The sequence below is a fragment of the Amphibalanus amphitrite genome, unplaced genomic scaffold (assembly GCF_019059575.1).
Source record: "Amphibalanus amphitrite isolate SeventyFive unplaced genomic scaffold, NRLGWU_Aamphi_draft 000568F_arrow, whole genome shotgun sequence".
Classification (NCBI taxonomy): Eukaryota; Metazoa; Arthropoda; class Thecostraca; order Balanomorpha; family Balanidae; genus Amphibalanus; species Amphibalanus amphitrite.
In genome coordinates, this window is record NW_024882062.1 from 61616 (window position 1) to 79711 (window position 18096).

At 49.5% G+C, this 18096-nt stretch overlaps 2 protein-coding genes across 2 annotated transcripts; both read right to left on the reverse strand.

The window, feature by feature from the left end:
- Positions 1–5746: 5746 nt before the first annotated feature.
- Positions 5747–6836, reverse strand: LOC122394007 (adhesive plaque matrix protein-like). Its single transcript, XM_043390530.1, has 3 exons — positions 6828–6836; positions 6355–6626; positions 5747–6220 (listed from the first exon to the last, which is right to left on the reverse strand). The coding sequence occupies exons 1-3, from the start codon at positions 6834–6836 to the stop codon at positions 5917–5919; spliced, it is 585 nt and encodes a 194-aa protein (XP_043246465.1). The 3' UTR covers positions 5747–5916.
- A 1201-nt stretch (positions 6837–8037) lies between these two features.
- LOC122394005 (cuticle protein AM1274-like) lies at positions 8038–9229 on the reverse strand. The gene is made up of 3 exons (XM_043390526.1): positions 9038–9229; positions 8661–8857; positions 8038–8527 (listed from the first exon to the last, which is right to left on the reverse strand). The coding sequence occupies exons 1-3, from the start codon at positions 9044–9046 to the stop codon at positions 8260–8262; spliced, it is 474 nt and encodes a 157-aa protein (XP_043246461.1). The 5' UTR covers positions 9047–9229; the 3' UTR covers positions 8038–8259.
- Positions 9230–18096: the final 8867 nt, after the last annotated feature.

Here is an 18096-nt window from a genome sequence, read left to right on the forward strand (position 1 = left end):
ATAGAGGCGTGTCAGAGCGCGGAAAACGCCTAGATGTGCTCGGCTCGACGTTGCGGATCGACTGATATGCAACATGACCTTTTCCGGTCAGGTCATTTTGACCTGAGGTCAAATTTTCAAGCTGACATTTCAAGGTCAAATTATTGTTCATTCGACGCGTCTCGACAAGAGGAACACGATGCTGGCAAAAGTAATGTCATGGCTCTTTTGTTATTGCCGAAAAAAACGCTTTGCTTAAAAACGGCTATTTTTGGAGTTTTTGCCCTCTGGAGGCTAAATCGTTGGCCTGAGGTCAAATATGAGAGCAATATTCAGAAAGGTCTGTAAAAGGGCTATCGAATGCGCTTTTCCGCGGCGCTGTATCTCTATCGGTTCTCGAGATAGCCGTCGGCAGTTTCCAAAATGTTGAAATAGTCAACATTTTACCTTTGGTGACCTCTGGTGACCTGACCTTTGACCTGACCCCAAAAATGACTGCAGTGTTTTCGTCCTTATTTTGGACGTTCTTTCGATTGCCGCTTATCGCGTGTCGCTACGTGGCCCAGGAGCCGAGTTAGAAGGGGGGATGTTCAGACACCCCCCCCCCGGCCCGGCGCGGAATCTCGGAGCACCGGCCTGGCGCGGGTTAACCTAGGCGCCCCGCTGGGCGCTGGGGGGCAGAATCTGCCCCCCCCCCTTCCGTTTGTCGCCAATTACTTCTAAACGCGTTACGCCAGAGACGTCAAACGTTCAGTACCTTATCATACATCAATTCAAGACGTTTCCTGAAAATTTGAGCAAAATCCATCGGAAAACGCCGCTAACATCTTCATTTTTAAAGAATCAAGACATAAGAAAAAAGTTTATACGTGATTCTACCTTGTCTATTAAATGGCTCTCTCGGTTTTTGAAAATTCTGGATTTGGCCCAATTTTTTACCTCCAAAAACTGACTTTTTTGGGGAAATAATTATAAAATCCATAATTTTGAGTGTATCGAGAAAAAACAAATCGGAATATATGTCAGAAAAGTGGTCTATGTGCACCTACATACCAATTTTTAGAAGAATCGGTTCAAAAATGTGGGATTTTTTCAAAATTTTATGACGTCACGACACACAAAAATTTTGAAAAATGATTTTTTTGGATTTTCTAGACCTCTTGCGGAAGCAAAATAGCACCATTCGATTCGCCGTGAAAAACTGCATCAGATAGACACCTTTTTAGGCCTTAACAACCAACTTCAAAATTTGACCTCACTTGACCTGACCTTGACCTGATCTCGACCTGAAATTCATCCAGAGGTGGTCCATATCACTTATTGAGTGTGCCTATCGAATTCTATGGATAAAATGGCCCATAAAACATGTGTCGCACATACCCTTTTCTATATTTTGTTTTTGGTGACCTGACCTGACCTGACCTGACCTTGACCTTGACCTTTGAATGATATTGTATGCAACGAATATTGTCTTGGTAGCCTAAGAACACGTTGTGGGCAATCAGTTTCAGTCCATTCCTCGGCAACTACGGTGCAAGGCCGATACTGTAGAAACTTGCATTGCGTTTGTTTGTTTGTTTGTCGTTTATTCATGATTATGGGCATGGACAATGGACATAAATAAAGTTGAATTGGTGCAAAAGCATTAACCCGCGCCCCGCTGGGCTATTCAGCCATACGCGCCCTGCTGGGGGGGGGGGGCAGATTCTGCCCCCCCTGTCTAACTTCCGAACCGATGGTCGTAGAAAGACGGGGAAAACGGCAATCGAAAGCTCTCAACAAGGCGGATCTTAAGAGCCCAAATTTTTTTGCTTAAGTAGGTCAGAGGTCAGGTCAAGGTCAGGTCAAAGGGTACAAAATGCAAGTTTCTACAGTATCGGCCTTCGTTAGGCGGCACGGGCGGACATCGATAGCAGCGCCTATATCGGTCACTAGGGAAAGCTGGGCTGTAGGCGACAAAATACCGGCTGAGTTGTCACACGTTGAATAGGTTTATAGACATCCGTCTTGTGAAAAAGTTGAACTTTTGCCTTCAATATTTTTACAGGCAATTTTAGAAGTGTCTTCACATAGATTACAACACCGTTAAGATTATTGTATTCACTTCAAGCCTTCCCTATTGTTCTTGATGATGCGGGAACTATTTCTAATTAGTGTTTCTATTTTAAAAAAGAACATATTGTGCAAACGATGAAAAAAAAACATAGATGGAAGATTTTAAATGCAATTTTCTCTAGCAATTAATGGTAAATTATCTACAGATCAAGGAAAAGATGCATGCTAACTGATAATTTAAAGTTATTGGGGCCAGTTGTTTTCTTCTTTTCTTACGTCGCCCCAATGACCGCGAATACACTTGTGATAACGCCTATCGTTGCACCGTAGTTGCCGAAGAATGGACTGAGACTGATTGCCCAAAACGTGTTCTTAGACTACCAAGACAATATTCGTTGCACACAATGTCATTCAAAGGTCAAGGTCAAGGTCAGGTCAGGTCAGGTCAGGTCACCAAAAACAAAATATAGAAAAGGGCATGTGCGACACATGTTTTATGGGTCATTTTACTCATGGAATTCAATAGGCACACTCAATAAGTGATTTTCACCACCTCTGGATGAATTTCAGGTCGAGGTCAGGTCAAGGTCAGGTCAAGTGAGGTCAAATTTTGAAGTTGGTTGTTAAGGCCTAAAAAGGTGTCTATCCGATGCAGTTTTTCACGGCGAATCGAATGGTGCTATTTTTATGTCCGTGCGAGGTCTAGAACTTCCAAAAAAATCATTTTTCAAAATTTTTGTGTGTCGTGACGTCATAAAATTTTGAATAACTCCCACATTTTTGAACCGATTCTTCTAAAAATTGGTATGTAGGTGCACATAGACCACTTCTTTGACATATATTCCGGTTTTTTCGACAAACTCAAAATTTTGAATTTTATAAGTATTTTCCCAAAAAAGTCAGTTTTTTGGAAAACTTTTGGCCAAAATCCAAAATTTTCAAAAAACCGAGATAGCCATTTGATAGACAAAGTAGAATCACGTATAACCTTTTTTGTTACGTCTTGATTCCTTTAAAAATGAAGAAGTTAGCGGCGTTTGAAATTTTGCCGTTTTTTAGGCGAAAATGGCGAACATGACGTCACTAAAACGTCAATTTCTCAAAAATTATCCGACGGATTTCGCTCAAATTTTCAGGGAACGTGTCAAATTGTTGTATGATAAGGTACTGAAAGTTTGACGTCGCTGGCGTAACGCGTTTAGAAGTTATTGGCGAAAAACGGGAGGGGGGGCAGATTCTGCCCCCCCCCCCCAGCGGGGCGCGGGTTAACTTATTACGAGGCACCTCTTCAACAAAACAAAACGAAACAGAGCTTCACCGAAATAAACACACGCACACACCAGATCCCACGCGCAACCCCACCGCCCCGACAGACCTTCCGACCACTACAGCTGGACCACACGCGCTCCGCCAGCCTGCGGCCTCCTCCCTAACTTTGTACGGTGGCCGGTGCCGTTCCATGGCATACGAGTATGCCGTCCCGGCCCCGGGGAGAGCTGTGGGATATCTCCCCGGGCCTGAGAGATCTAGTGGATGCCTCCCCGGCGCTCCAGACGGGCCGCGAGCCCCCGCCCGCACCCCCGGAAAATCATCTTTCCGGGGGTGCCCCCTAACCACAGTCCGGGCGAGGGGAGCGCCGACCCGACCCGACAGGCCGGCGCTCCGCCCGCCAGGCCGGCCGACCGGTCCCTTTCAAGTGGGAGCGGTACTCAGGTTGGCCCGGATGGGTCATAGGGGCGGGCGGAGCGCCTCCCGCCGCCCGCAGATTCTGGCCCAATGCTTGGCAACTCAGGTTTTCGCCACAGGCCGGCGGAGCCCGCCTGGTCCTATAGTAGACCACATCTGCTGTACCCTTGACCTGACTTTGACCTGACCTCTGACCTACTTAAGCAAAAAAAAATTGGGCTTTTAAGATCTGCCATGTTGAGAGCTTTCGATTGCCGTTTTCCTCGTCTTTCTTCGACCATCGGTTCGGAAGTTAGATGGGGGGGCAGAATCTGCCCCCCCCCCCAGCAGGGCGCGTATGGCTGAATAGCCCAGCGGGGCGCGGGTCAAGCCAATGGGGAAAATAAAAAAGACGTTCCACGGCAAATTGCTCGAAAACGATCCAAACAACCCCCCCCCCCCATTTTCTTTCATGCGGATCAACCACCATTCGGTGCACTACCCATGCGTTTTCATCTAGGATAATTTTTGAGATATCTTTTTGATTTGTGAAAATGACCGAAAAGCTGAATCTCTGGAATCCTAGCGGCTAGCGGTATGCCAGTCGTTGATAAATTATTATCTGGCGGCGGCCGGGCGCTTTTTTTTTGTTTTTTTTTGCGGTGTTTGCGTTTGACGGCTGGCAGGCGACTTTTAGGCGTTTTCGGTTGGCAGTTAGCGACCGTGCGATGCGGGCGGTTTTATTTTTTCGGCGTTTCTGCGTTTTTTGTGGTTTGCGGCGGTCGGGCGATTTTTTCCACGTTTGCGTTGGCGTTTCGGGCGAGCGCTTTGCACGTTTTGCGGTGTTTACGTTTTGCGGCGGGCGGGCGTTTTGTGTTTTTTTTTGCGGTGTTTGTCTTTGGCGGCGGGTGGGCGGCGATGCGGGCGGTTTTCTTTTTACGTCGTTTGCGGTGTTAAATTTGTTTGCGGTTGGCGACCGCTTTTTCGTTTATTCTTTTGCGGTGTTTGCATTTGGCGGCGGGCGGGAGTTTTCGGTTGGCGTTTTCGGTTGGCGGTTAGCGGGCGCGCGATGCGGGCGGTTTTATTTTTGCGGCGGTTTTATGTTTCTTTTTGCGGTTTGCGTCGGGCGGGCGATTGTTTATTTTTTGCGACATTTGCGTTGGCGTTTCGGGCGTGCGTTTTGCGCGTTTTGCGGTGTTTGCGTTTTGCGGCGGGCTGGCGTTTTTCACAATTCAAAGTCCAAATTTTCGGGCAACAGCGCTCCTCGAAAAGCGCTGCGTCGAGTATTCAGCTGAAAACATATTTTATAAATGTGAACTTCGCCTTCTTGTGCAGGCCTCCAATGGCCAAATGGATGACATGCATCGCTGGGAGGTAAGCACGGGAGTGAGCGCTAAGGCCAGAATGTACCAGTTCTTGTACAGTGAAGTATGCTGTGTGTGTCGGTTGTGTTTCAACTATACCTACCCATGTTTGTTTGTCTTTTCACCAGTTACTTTTGCCATTCTCGAAAACATTGCCATTCTCAGGAAATCGGGACTGGAAAAATTGTTCAAATTTCAAACCGACACTAAATAGTGAGCAACGGGAACGTGGGCTTGTATATAAAGTTTGTGCCATGCACAAATGGTTTATTCTAAGTTTTTTTTTTTTTTTTGATGTAGTTAAAGCTCACTTCCACAGCTCCCTTGGCGGAGTGGTGGTCCGATCACACCGAGTTGTTTCTAGGTGGTTGCCAAAAGCCTTAGGAAATGTTTTTACGCCTCCAGCCATGGCGTGGGTTAAGGTTTTCAATAGCCTTCATAAAAGCGGCAGTTGTAAAAAAACTCATTCCTTGATGACCCCATGTATCAGCTGAAGGGGAAACGTTCCCTGCAGAAAGCAGGAATGACAGAGGCATACAGATGTGCGGATCCTTCATGCCTGTGTTCTTAATGTACACAGTTCCCACCTGTACATGAACATGCGGAAAGATTCAAATATATCTGTGATGTTTTGTATGCTCTGAGATGCCTCCGCCACGTTCATTATACATATATAAGAGACGGAATATTTTATTATTCAAACAGCACCCATATAAATACAATGAGCATCACTGCGGCCATTTGTAGCTGACTTCCACGCAAAGTCACGACCGTGCCGTTCCGACACTGACTGTAGTCAACTTTACATGGCTTTGTTCGATGCGAAGCACTCGCCATGACATCGCCGTGTTGCTTAGTTGTAGGCGGGCTGGTAGGCGGGCTGATATGCGGACTGGGGCTCAACGTAGGCGGGCTGGTACGCGGGCTGGGGCTCGACGTAGGCGGGGTCAACAGCAGGGGTCGGGTACTGGGTGGGCACCGGCGTCGGCAGGATGTCACTGGACGGCTGGTAGCCGTTCTTGTCGGCGACAAATGTCACCTTGATGGGATTGCCGTATCCGTCGGAGTAGCTCCAGGAGCCCTCCTGGCGGTAGCTGCCCTCCGGCTGTCCGTAGGCGTTCTTGCCGTAGCCGGGCAGAGGCACGCCGCTCTCAGACCTGGCAATGGTTTCATTGTGTCAATTACATTGCTTTTTTATTTAAGTGGCTGACAATTTATTCAGTTCATTAATTGATAAGAGCATATTTTCGAATTTATTCTGACCCAAATTTCGAGATCTATCATTTCTCACCTGTAGATGCCGTTCTCGGTGCTGAAGTGGAAGTTGTAGGATCCATCTCCGGGGTGGACGCTCTTCTCCTCAAGGATAGCGATGGGCTTGTAGCTGGGCTGGGCGGTGTATGTCGGGGCAGAGTAGGTGGGGGCAGAGTATGTCGGGGCAGAGTATGTCGGGGCAGCGTAGGTCGGGGCAGAGTAGGTCGGGGCAGAGTAGGCAGGTCGGGGCCTGTAGGAAGACTGGGGCCGGTCGGCAGCAGCCACCAGGGCCAGAGCAGCGACGATGAACTGAAAAACAGAGTTTCATTAAGAAGAAGAATAAATAACAGCGATACCCCTGATTTTTCGTGCGCAATAGGTTGTATTTTTAGAGCAAATAGCCTACATGCTTGAAAGTTAATGTTCTTAGAGTCCCACATGTCCACTACACAGCTGAACTATCGGTGGCGCACTGGCCAGATGCGTCTCAGTATGTTAGTTACTACTCACGATATTCATGTTGATCGGATTGATGTGTGTCACGACTGATGCTGTAGACCGGCGAGTGTGGTGATTATATAGTCGTCCCTGTCCTCGCTGAACATCGCCCATCTTTAACGTCCCATTGTCTTCAATCTGGTTACTGCAAAACAGGTTTAGCGCAATTGATAGAAATGACGATTTTGTTCGCTCTCTCACTGGTTAACCGTCTTAGTGAATATTGTTCCGAATTTTGGAATTATTAAAACATATCAAGACAAAAAGGTGTATGAAGCAAACAGTAATTGCAGCTTGAATAATCTCACAGTTGGTTTTGCATCTCTCAACTGTGATTGTAATGTGTATGTCCCGTGACTCAGTCGATAGGGCGTTGGACTTCCGGTAGCGAGAGCCCGGGTTCGAGACGCTCCGGCGCTAGATTGTGAAAATTCTGACGTGGATGGTCTGCAGTTGGTGGGAGCAGCCGCAACCAGTTGAAGTCAGTTGAGTGGAACGGATCGTGTCCGGCCTTGACGAGCACGCTAAACTTTGGCATCCGGATTCTCCCGTTATTCGGCATTGCGCACGATTGGAAGGATAGGGGTTGGCACCTGCGCTAGAAGCTCTGGTTAACGTGGATCCGACTCTGTCAATCCGTCCATTCAAAGATTAGAGCTTTTTTATTGAATAGCCCGCTCGACGAGAACATAATTGCTTTTTTAGTTAAATGATTCCGGTTTTTGCTTGCTATGATACCATTTCGAGATGAGTAACATGATACCTTGTTGATGTCGAGATACAATGCGAGCAGTTGTTTATTGGCAGCTTATGGCTACTGTTAGTTTGTTACTGTTTGTTACTGACCGCTGTCCGATACTGACACGCTACTTACTCATCTCATGCGAAGTGATATTACTTGCCATAGATAACACGAAATATGATCCATGCATCTCATTCATGGTCGGGTTGTAGGTGAAAGGGCATTTTCCGTGCGGAGACGCCCATATATTTTGTATTTGTTGCTGCTAACAATAATTTGTGTGTCCTCCGAATTTTCATTAGCCTAAATTGTTAAAAGAAAAAATGGAGTATATTAAGGGCGCAGCGATGAGCCCCGGGAAACGCCGATGCTATTTGTAGCGAAATGGAGGTTTTAACTCTGTCCCTTCCATCATTCATTATTTCATCGTTTCAAGGATCATTAAAATACCTAAATATGATGTATACATAATACAGTACACTAAGAATAAGGTACACATGTATTCACTGACTCGGACACACAACACTCACAAATAAATACAAAGATCACCACTCACGCTCAGTTGTCACCAGTTATGGCTGAGGTGTTGCTCGCACAGCGAGACGATCTCTAACCGTTTCACCGAAACTGAGGTGGGCGGCTGTCGATCGGCTGGGGCCACACTGCACACACGAGACACATCTCGATTGAGGTGTGGATGACTTAGTTGTAGGCAGGCTGGTAGGCGGGCCTGCCGTAGGCAGGCTCGATGTAGGAGGGGTCCACCTCGGGGGTCGGGTACTGGGTGGGCACCGGCGTCGGTAGGATGTCGCTGGACGGCTGGTAGCCGTTCTCGTCGGCGACAAATGTCACCTTGACGGGGTTGCCGTATCCGTCGGTGTAGCTCCAGGAGCCCTCCTGGCGGTAGCTGCCCTCGGGCTGTCCGTAGGCGTTCTTGCCGTAGCCGGGCAGAGGCACGCCGTTCTCAGACCTGTACGGTAGAGAAAAACCTTAGTACTGCATGGCTAACTGGGTGACTTGGGTTATGGAAACATTTATACCACGCCAGAGCAACGTGGCCGCCAATTTGTACCTAAATGTAAGCATATCCAGTACCTACTGACCTGTAGATGCCGTTCTCGGTGCTGAAGTGGAAGTTGTAGGTGCCATCTCCGGGGTGGACGCTCTCCTCCTCGAGGATGGCGATGGGCTTGTAGCTGCCGTGAGCCGGGGCCGGGTAGGCGGGCCGGGGGCCGTAGGCCGGGGTCGGGTACGCCGGCCGGTCGGCGGCGGCCACCAGCGCCAGAGCGGCAATGATGAACTGAAAGAAAACGTTTATGTTTCTGAATGCTTCGCTGCACTCACCCTATGAACGGCACAAAGCGTAGTGTCAAGTGAATCCTACATACCAGCAAGTTCCTTACAAGATCTTAGATCCTTACAAAGAAGAATTAACAATAGGATAACGTTAGATCGGTTTCACACAGTCTGGGTAACTCACGGCCTTCATGTTGTGAGTGCGACAGTTGCTGGGAGAACTGGTGCCATGAGAGGTGGCTGCTGACGTTATATAGTCGGGTGCGGTCCGGTGCTCCGGCCACACCCAGTGCTGCACCGCGGCCCTGACCGATACTGCCGACTCACACCAGCAGTAACAGGACCGCTACTGATCTGATCATGTGCTGTACCTACTAATCACCCAATCCACGACGAGCCTGAGGCTCATCACTGCATTGACCGCTCTTTCAAACCTGATCTGTTTTCGAATCTCCCGTTGCATGTCCTTAGGCAACCTCAGAATTGGATATGAAGGAAGCTCTGAAATATTAGGCGTGAGACACCACATGTAAGCTTGTACAATCATGTAAGCAATAAGCATGTTCAAAACAATAATCGTTGATTCTCAATTGTTCTACATTGTGACATTTAGGTATAAGGAAAGTTGAACAAAATTGATATGGTTGGTGATGCGTTTCGTACTTGATGGCTATTGACTTTGCATTGCTAATTTGCAATCCTTTCATTCAACGTCTTTCGACCATGCCTTTGGCAATTGGCTCTTCAAGTACAGAAAAACAAAGTGCTAAAAGATACAAACAAGCTGACCGTCCACATTTCCTTCAGCGCTGTGTTAGGTGCCTCATAAGAATGATCACACTTGTTTTGTGTACTATGCGGGTGTGGTGAACCACGGGCCACATAGGTTGGACTCGATTTTCAGTAAACGACACCTCCTCAGCTCACACAGTTATTTGTTATGAATAAGGACCGTGGCGTCCAGAGGCAGCTCGCAGAGGGGAGGGCGTTGCTGTCACATCTTAAACGCAATCTTTTAAACCCATTGGCTTACATTTCAAAGTGACTGATTGAGTGGTCAAGAATAAGCACTGTCGATCTAAAACCGTTAGGCTAAAACCATGTCTCCCACTACGACTCCGCTCATCTGGTTGTCCTAATTAGAGCGAGTATTCAGTGGGCACTTATGATGATATGCAGAGCGTCTTGCCTAATCGTCGGTTGCTGGCTAATCCTTTGAGTGACCGAACGATCGACTATCAGCGCGACTAATCTCAGTGCCGGCGGGCCACCTGTGACGCAGCAGACACCCCCACCCAGTTGCCTCACTGACACGACGGACGGCCAGGGCAGCAGCCAGCAGGGCTGGTCCAGTTTCGCCAGGTCAGGGAGGGGTCCGACGGGTCATCCTCGGCTGCAGCTGGGCCGTGGTCCGCCCCTGCCCGCCGGCTGGGTCACCGGCTGCTGACGGGGTGGGGCGATCGGCCCGCGCTCTGAACGGAGAGGCAGGGGTCGCCGCTGCTCTCCAGACTCTGGACGGAAGGTCGAGCGGGCCGGAAGGACGGGTGGGGCTGCTGCTGCTGCGCGGCCGGCAGCCTTGACTGAGTGGCGCGCCGGGCGGCGTCCGACCGTCCGGTTCCGAGCGATGGACAAGGACTCGCTGTCGGCAAGGAAACGGCCGGCTCGTGCCGGCGCGCAGCGGTGCCGGCCGGCCGCGCCCGGCCCGCCCACCGCCCGGCCAGTGACGGAACGATGACTCAACTCGTCAGCCCGTCAGACGGCCGCCAGACAATGGGCGCGCGGCGAATGGCTCCGATAGCCCTTCATCGGAATGGCGCTGTCAACCGATGTGAAGATTTCCCTGCGCTCTGAGAATCATTAGTCGTGGCTACTGGCTACATGCCAAGCGATTGCACACACATTTTTTATTCGTGCTGAAATTTCATTTGTGGTGACGGTGTAACTAGATGAGGACATATGAGGCGTCGGTGCAACTTGTCATCAGTTTTTCATTCTTTGATGAGTTTATGCTTAGATCATATAGCTCCAATAACGGTCTACGGAAGAATCGATCGCCTTACAATAAAGTACCGATTCAATTTCGGGTGAACCTCGTTCTGATTGACTCTGTGGGTTTCATTGAACTTTCGCTCCCGGGAGTGTATGCCTTCTCTCCATGCTATTTTGGATTATCCCACGTACTGCAGTCAGCCGAGCGGCGATGCCGTAACATGTCGTGATCCCGCGCCGTCTGCACGCGCCGCTGGCGCTGTTTCACGGGACGGTGACTCACGGGTGGTCGCGCGCTGGACGGGCCCTCCGGAGCCGCCCCTCCGCCGATGAGCGTTTCTCACCCACTAATAGCCCAGATAAGTGGCCGAGATGGGCGTGACAGTGGGCCGCGGCGGCGAGACCGATGAACGGCGGCTGGTGGCTGGCGGCGACCCGCGAGATGTTACATCAGCGCCGAGCTGAGCTGGCCGCGGGTCAGCGGGGCCCCCCGACCCGACCTTGGCTGACGGAGCGCGGTCGCGGCGCGCCCGGCGGGGTGCGGGCCATGCCCTGGCGTGGCCGGCCGGCCGCAGTGCCTGCAGGCTGCAGCGCGTCAATGGCGGCAAGGCCGGGCCGGTGTCTGCCGCCGCCGCCCCGGCCGCCGGCGGTCCTTCCCACGTGCCGGCCGCCTGGCTCGGCTGTGGGAGCTCGAGTCGCGGGCTGCGGGCCGCTTGGCTCAGCTGCAGGGTTGTATACGACTCAATCAATAGCAATCAATTCAATCACGACAGATTTGGGAAACCAATCAAATCAATCAAGTCAGAGCAGTTTTCGGGAATTGATTCAATCGACTCAAACGCGACAATGAAAGGAATCAATCAACTCAATCAAACGACTCAAACCAAGATAAACATTAGGTTTTTTGCCCCACCAACTTGGAAAAGTGTCCATAGCAGTCTGGTGTACCTACCTACCCACCTACCTACCTACAGAAGAAACATAAAAATATTGTCATTTAAAATTATAAATTGCCATGCCATTCAAAGTTTCTATGTAATAAGGAAGGATACCTAGTGATGGACAGGTGGATCATGATATTGAGGTTCAATGGGTAGAATTGTAGCAGAAGATTCATTTAATGGGTGCAAAATAACCCAGTAATTGACTCGCCCCTTAACCCAAATCACCAACTTTCACCTAAAAGTTGTCAATTTAATTTTGGCCATATTCCAACTCAATTTACACTAAATATCAGATATTGCAGTTGAAAGTTGGCTGCTCGGATTTTGGCAGTGTTCGTGATTTGGCCATTAACCCTACACCATGTCTATTTTAATGGATAATAATAATATGCATCAATAACATATTAACCATAGGGAAATAGAAATAAATATCTTACCTGCATGTGACGGTTTCGGTTAGACAGAGACTGACGGGCAGCCTGAAAAATCTTTCCACACAATGTGCATTTGAGACGTGGGATGTTGTTTGGGAAGGAAGAGATTTGAAGTATTTAGCGGTCCACGACTCTGGACGTGGCATGTCAATGTTAGGTACCTATGTGAAGAATTCAAAACATTTTATTGCAATACAATTTGAAACTGTTAGGACTGGGGGATAGGGATGAGGATTAAAAATATATTTAAAAGGAAACGGAGAGGACAGGGACTCTGGAACCACAGGATAAGTTAAGGACAAAGGAAGTAGGAACAAGGAAAATTAAAACGCGAAAACGGCTGACAGTGCGACTGCGAATCAAAGAAAACGTTTTGCCAATAAGTATGCTAAGCTTTTATAAATCCTTATTCTACGTCTTTTGATTTTTTGGTAAGATGACGTCATTGATTATCATGTAGTATGGTAGATCATCATAAAATAAATCGGCTGTACAACACCAATTTCGTTTTAATTATTAGGTATTTCATTTAAAACCACTTAATAATATTCGGTAAAATATTTTAAGGAAAATGAAATATATTGAATATGCTATGCATAGGCTCTCAGGAGAAAAGGATCAACAAACGTTCTACTGCATATTAAACAATGCAGCAAATTAGCTATTAATTAGGTACGCAAATGTAATTAGCGAGACGAAAACGGCGCTTTTGTTTCAGTTATTTTTGTAGGGGTTTCAGATATTTATGAGTTCAGTGGGTTGTTTCTGAGGAGATGTGGAGACGTGAATTATTAATTAATCACACTTTATTAGTATATAGGGCCTTGCACTTTATCATCTGGATTTAAAAAAAAAAAAGTTTCCTGCTGAGTGCAGAAAGGTAGGTAGGTGCATCGCCAGGTTCTATCACCAGGATTGGAGCAGTTATTGCAGTTGAAAGTCAAAGTTGGCTGTTCATGTTTAGGCCCTGTTCTTTATTTGGCCCTCTACCCCATATTGCAGTTGTGATGACAAGCAGTTTTCAGTGTAGTTTTGTGATCTTTGATGTCATCAATTGGTGTCATTATTTTTCGTTAACTAAAACTTATTTGAACCTTCCATTCAATCGACTCAATCATACAAGTCACTCTAATTTTCGGGAATCAAATCAGTCAACCAGTCGCTGAAGTAAAACGAGTCAGTCAACCAGTCATCTCGAAAAGTCAATCGACTCAATCCAATCAACTCAAAATACGCGTTGAAACAAATCAATCAATTCAATCGACTTGATTGGTATACAACCCTGCTCAGCTGTGGGAGCTCGTGGCGGCCCGCAGCTGACCGCTGACCGCTGACCGCTGACCGCTGACCGCTGACCGCTGGCTGCTGACCGCTGGCCTCTCCCGTGTCGGCCCGGTGTCAGACGCCGACCGCGACCCTCCAGCGGACATATCGGCGGCGACAGGCGGCCAGACGTGACCGTATTGTTGTAGCAGGACGACCTTGGCGGTCGGGTCGGCCTTTGGGTCAGGGATGCCGCCGCGCCGTGGCTCGGCTATCGCCAGTTACAACACTGCTCACCGCAGACAGACAGACAGCCCCCGCGGCACTGCGCAGGCTGCTGCGCAAAAACCGGCCCGCCCAACCAACACCATATAATCATATCATACATGGTGACTTAGATATTCAAAAAGAGAATCTACAACATGTTTCAGATGTTCGTAGATGTTTGATTTGCTAAGCACGTATGTACGAGTAGAAATGTTGAAGGGACTTGTGTCCTTTAGCCCTAGCCTGCCGCCTGGCACAGGTCTCGCGGGTTTTAGCGGTAGGTTTTGCACCTAGAAAATTTAATGTACTTCAGGCTATATCTTCGTCGTCTTAAGCTTTTAAGTGTTGACTGCGATTGACTTGTTGGCTCACAAGCCGGCCATGATCGTGTAAAATGGCTTCATCGTAGATCGATTAGTTTCTGAGATATAACCGGAAATGTATAAGTGCAAAACCCTCGCAAGAGCCGTACTTACAGCTCCTTTGGTTTCTGTGTCTGGCGTCCAATAGCTCTAATAGGTCGGAACATATTTTCTGGACGAAACTGAAAGTATCTGATATGATGGATGCTTCATACCTATTTCATATCATCATTGTGGTGTTGATAACTAAAGTCATCAAATTAACCCGCGCCCTGCTGGGGGGGGGGGTGTTTGAACACCCCCCCTTGTGGTTTTTCGCGAATATCTCAAAAACGGCGGCGCGGAGCGCCGCCGTTTTTGGTACACCTTATCATACATCAATTCTACACATGTTGTGAAAATTTCAGACCAAGGTCATTCAAGGTCAGGTCACCAGGTCACTTGAAGTGACCTCACCTCATAAAAAGTTTCAATGTCTGTCATAGCTACACCGAGTGACCGATCGCTTTGAAACTTTCAGCGATTGCTAAGAGCAATAGCATGTACAAAATGTATATCTCAGAATTTTGATACCGATGACCTAAGGTCAGGTCAATTTTGCGACCTCCCCATTATAAGTCAATGGGAGAAAATTGAAATGCGCCTCTTTTGGACGTAAGACATTATAAACACTCCCAAACACTGAATTACAAGTGGGTTAGACACACTGAACATGAAAATGGTGTCCGTGACCCCTGTTTATGCCCTGAGGTCATTGTTAATGGCGCCCGCGGTCCGCATTGAATCCCTCACCCTTCCTTTGATGCCACACGTCAGCAGCTCTAGCTGAGTCGGACTTGCACCTCTAGCTGAGTCGGGCGAGTGCCGATGTGGCAGCTGGCCGCGGTCACGTGACCGAGCGTGACCCTTGTGCGGGCCGAGTAGAGGGCGTTGTTTTGTGCCCGGTGTGCTGAGGGGCGGACGTGTGAGCTGGAGCTGCGCGAAATGTAAGTGGATTCTGTATTTGAATTATACTTTGTTCTTTCTTGATATTGCTATAAACATGCTGATCGATTCATTAACGTAATATAGTTGTTTGTTCGAGTTTGATTTATGTACGTGTTTACTTTCGCTAGGCAGAGTGAGCACCGCGGAGTCGGGCTGCTCGTGAGTCCGGGGATGTTTGGCGGCCGAGCTGTGGCTGTGGGTTCCCCCGTGACGGACCGTGTGGACGGAGCGATCTTCGTGATGAGATCGACTTGTTGAGCGCCGGAGACGTGAACAGCCGGTATGTTTAACGTTGCGTCTGATTTACTGTACGAAATTGCCCGAATTGTTAAGTGTTAATTAATCGAGTAAATGATAGCGCTAATAGTAACTTTGGTTCTAGAATTGCAGCAATATTTATTTCATGTTATGTTCAATGCACGGCTCACAATATGTCGTTTTGTTCGGACATGTCGATTGTGGACGTGATTGTGTACTGACCGGTGCATTGTCTGTGTGTTTGTGTCCGGGCAGTAACGGACAGTTTCGGACTGCCTCGAGAGCTGCAGACGAATAGAGGTCCAGTTGACGGCACAGCGTTTTTGACTACGAGGGCGCTCGGTTTGGCCCACGGCTGAGGCCGTGGCGGCTACAGTTACGGCTGAGTCTTCATCAGCCACGCCCGTCTGCGTCCGTCGGCTTCTCTGCTGCGCTGCGGTTGAGGACACCAGCCCGCGGCCGAGTGAGACTGTCTCCGATCGTGGGTGAGTGATTCTGGCAACGTGCCAGGTCGGAAGGACGATAGAAGCCGGGTGGCCTGTCGCCTCTGGTGACTGTGCGCGGTGGCTGCGAGCACTAGCCCGAGGCTACAGTGGCTCGTGCCCGGGGCTACAGGTGATTGTGCTTCACTGTGTTTGGGGCGCCAGGGAGTAGGGGTCGGTCAGCTCCGCCGTGAGCAGTTGGGCTGTTGATAAGCGATGGACGCCGGGTCTGGGGTGGTGTGTATTGTGTGTGCACTACGCTAGTAATATCGTTAGTGTTTAAGTAGTAGTATTAGTGTTTAAGGTGTGTGTTTATTTATTTGTGATTGCACAGGTTGTGTTATGCGGAGTAGGTGTTTAGAATAGCTGATGTGGCTTAATCCTGGATCCTTGTTCGTAATTCTCCTCATCTTTTTGTCCTCTGCTTTCACAATGGCACCTACCAGGGAAGATTTGAACAGGCTAAAACTGACCGAGTTACAGAGAGAGCTAGAGTCTAGGGGACTTGATATCACAGGTAAGAAGAACGAGTTAGTGGATAGGCTGTTTGAGGCACTGATAGAATCAGAGACGCCCCCTCCAGCGCAGAAGGAAAGTCCTCAAATGCCCCTTGTGGCACCCGAGTCGGGATCTGCGGTTCCTGATGCTTCCCTACTCTTAGCTCGTTTAAGAATTATCCAGGAGAGACAGCTGGTTGAGCAGGAGAGGATTTCAGTTAGGGCAAAGGCAGAGCAGGATGATTCGAGACTTCAGGCTCGATCGGAGCAGTTGCAGATAGAGTTGCAACTTGCTGAAGTGGGTCACTATGACGAAGCTGCCCTTGAGCCCCTGAGGGTTTCTACAGCTAGTCAGGCTCCGCAGTCAGAGTCCGCGAGTGCACTGTCCTCGCAGGTGAGGCGTGCTCTGCTCCCTCCCACGGAGCTACGTCCATTCACAGGTAACGTGGAAGATTTTCGTTTATTTATGAGCGCCTTCGAGGCTCGTGTTGCCAGTAAGACTGATGATCAGGAGGAACTTTTATTTTATTTGGAACAGTTCACTAGCGGGAAACCGAACCAGCTGGTGAGGAGCTGTCTTCATCTGGGTGCTGCTGGATTCGTTGAGGCCAAGCAGTTACTCGAGACGCGGTACGGTAACACAATATGTTTAGTTGACTCATACGTTGAGAAGGTAAAGGGGTGGTCTCGGATCCTACCCGGAGATGTAGAATCACTGGACAAGTTTGTTCTGTTTCTGACGGAGGTAAAGAACGCCGTATCTGGCGTAGCTTTGAGTGAATTCGAACATCCATCAACTCTCCGCCTGATAGTTTCTAAAGTTCCTCCTCACCTGCAGGATCGGTGGCTTAGAGAAGTAGACCGCCTATGCCAGGAGGGGCGCGCTGTCAGGTTTTCCGATTTAGTTAAGTTTTTGGCCGCTGAGGTTCGGGTCAAGAAGAATCCGCTTTTTGGCCTTCGTTCTGCCAATGCTGACCGCCGGCCGGAGGCTCCTGGTGGACCTCGGAGGCACACGGTCAATGTGGCGCACGTGACAGCGCCGGGGGATCAGCGCTGCGTCTACTGTGGCGGTCCCCACAGTGTGGCGGACTGTGAGGTGCTGAGGATGAGGCCGTGGGTCGAGCGGCGAAAGGTCTTTATGCAGCATAAGTTATGTTTTGGGTGCCTAAAGGTGGGGCACCAGGTTCGGTCCTGCCGGCGGCCGCTGGTCTGCGGCGTCTGTGGCGGGCTCCATCCCTCTGTCATGCATGGCGAACCGGGCGGGGGACCGGCACCACCTTGGGTTTCAGGCTCTCGGCCGGATCAGTGGCATCAGCGGCCGAGTCCTCGCGGTAGTACGTCTCAGAGGATGCAGCCAGGTGACATGATTCCGCCCGGCGGAGTCGGGACAGCGGTGGTTCCGCACCGCGGCGGCGCGGGTCCGCCCATGAGTGCGCCGGTGGCGCCGCCTGCTGGTGCGGCGGTGGCGACACCTGTTGGTACGGCGATGGCGCAGTCCGCCGCGGCGGCGGGGTCTGCATCGCGCGGTGGATCCGCAGGCGCTGTTGTAAGTGCAAGCCTTGGACTGCAGGGTGTAGGTCGCACGGCCCTCCCTGTAGTTGCGGTGCGGCTTCGTGCTCCAACAGGCAAAGTGATCGTGACGAATGGTTTTTTTGATCAAGGGTCGTCGGGAAGCTTCCTGACTGAGCGACTCGCAGAGCGTTTGGGAGTGCAAACTGAGCGCACGACCATCTCTATCGAGACCGTGGGTAACGATAGGA

What these genes read in the sequence shown, in the direction of transcription:
- LOC122394007 (XM_043390530.1), bottom strand. An exon ending in ACCGAGAACGGCATCTACAG is followed by an intron (nt 6,221 to 6,354) that starts GTGAGAAATGAT and finishes AACCATTGCCAG; the next exon opens with GTCTGAGAGCGGCGTGCCTC.
- LOC122394005 (XM_043390526.1), bottom strand. An exon ending in ACCGAGAACGGCATCTACAG is followed by an intron (nt 8,528 to 8,660) that starts GTCAGTAGGTAC and finishes TCTACCGTACAG; the next exon opens with GTCTGAGAACGGCGTGCCTC.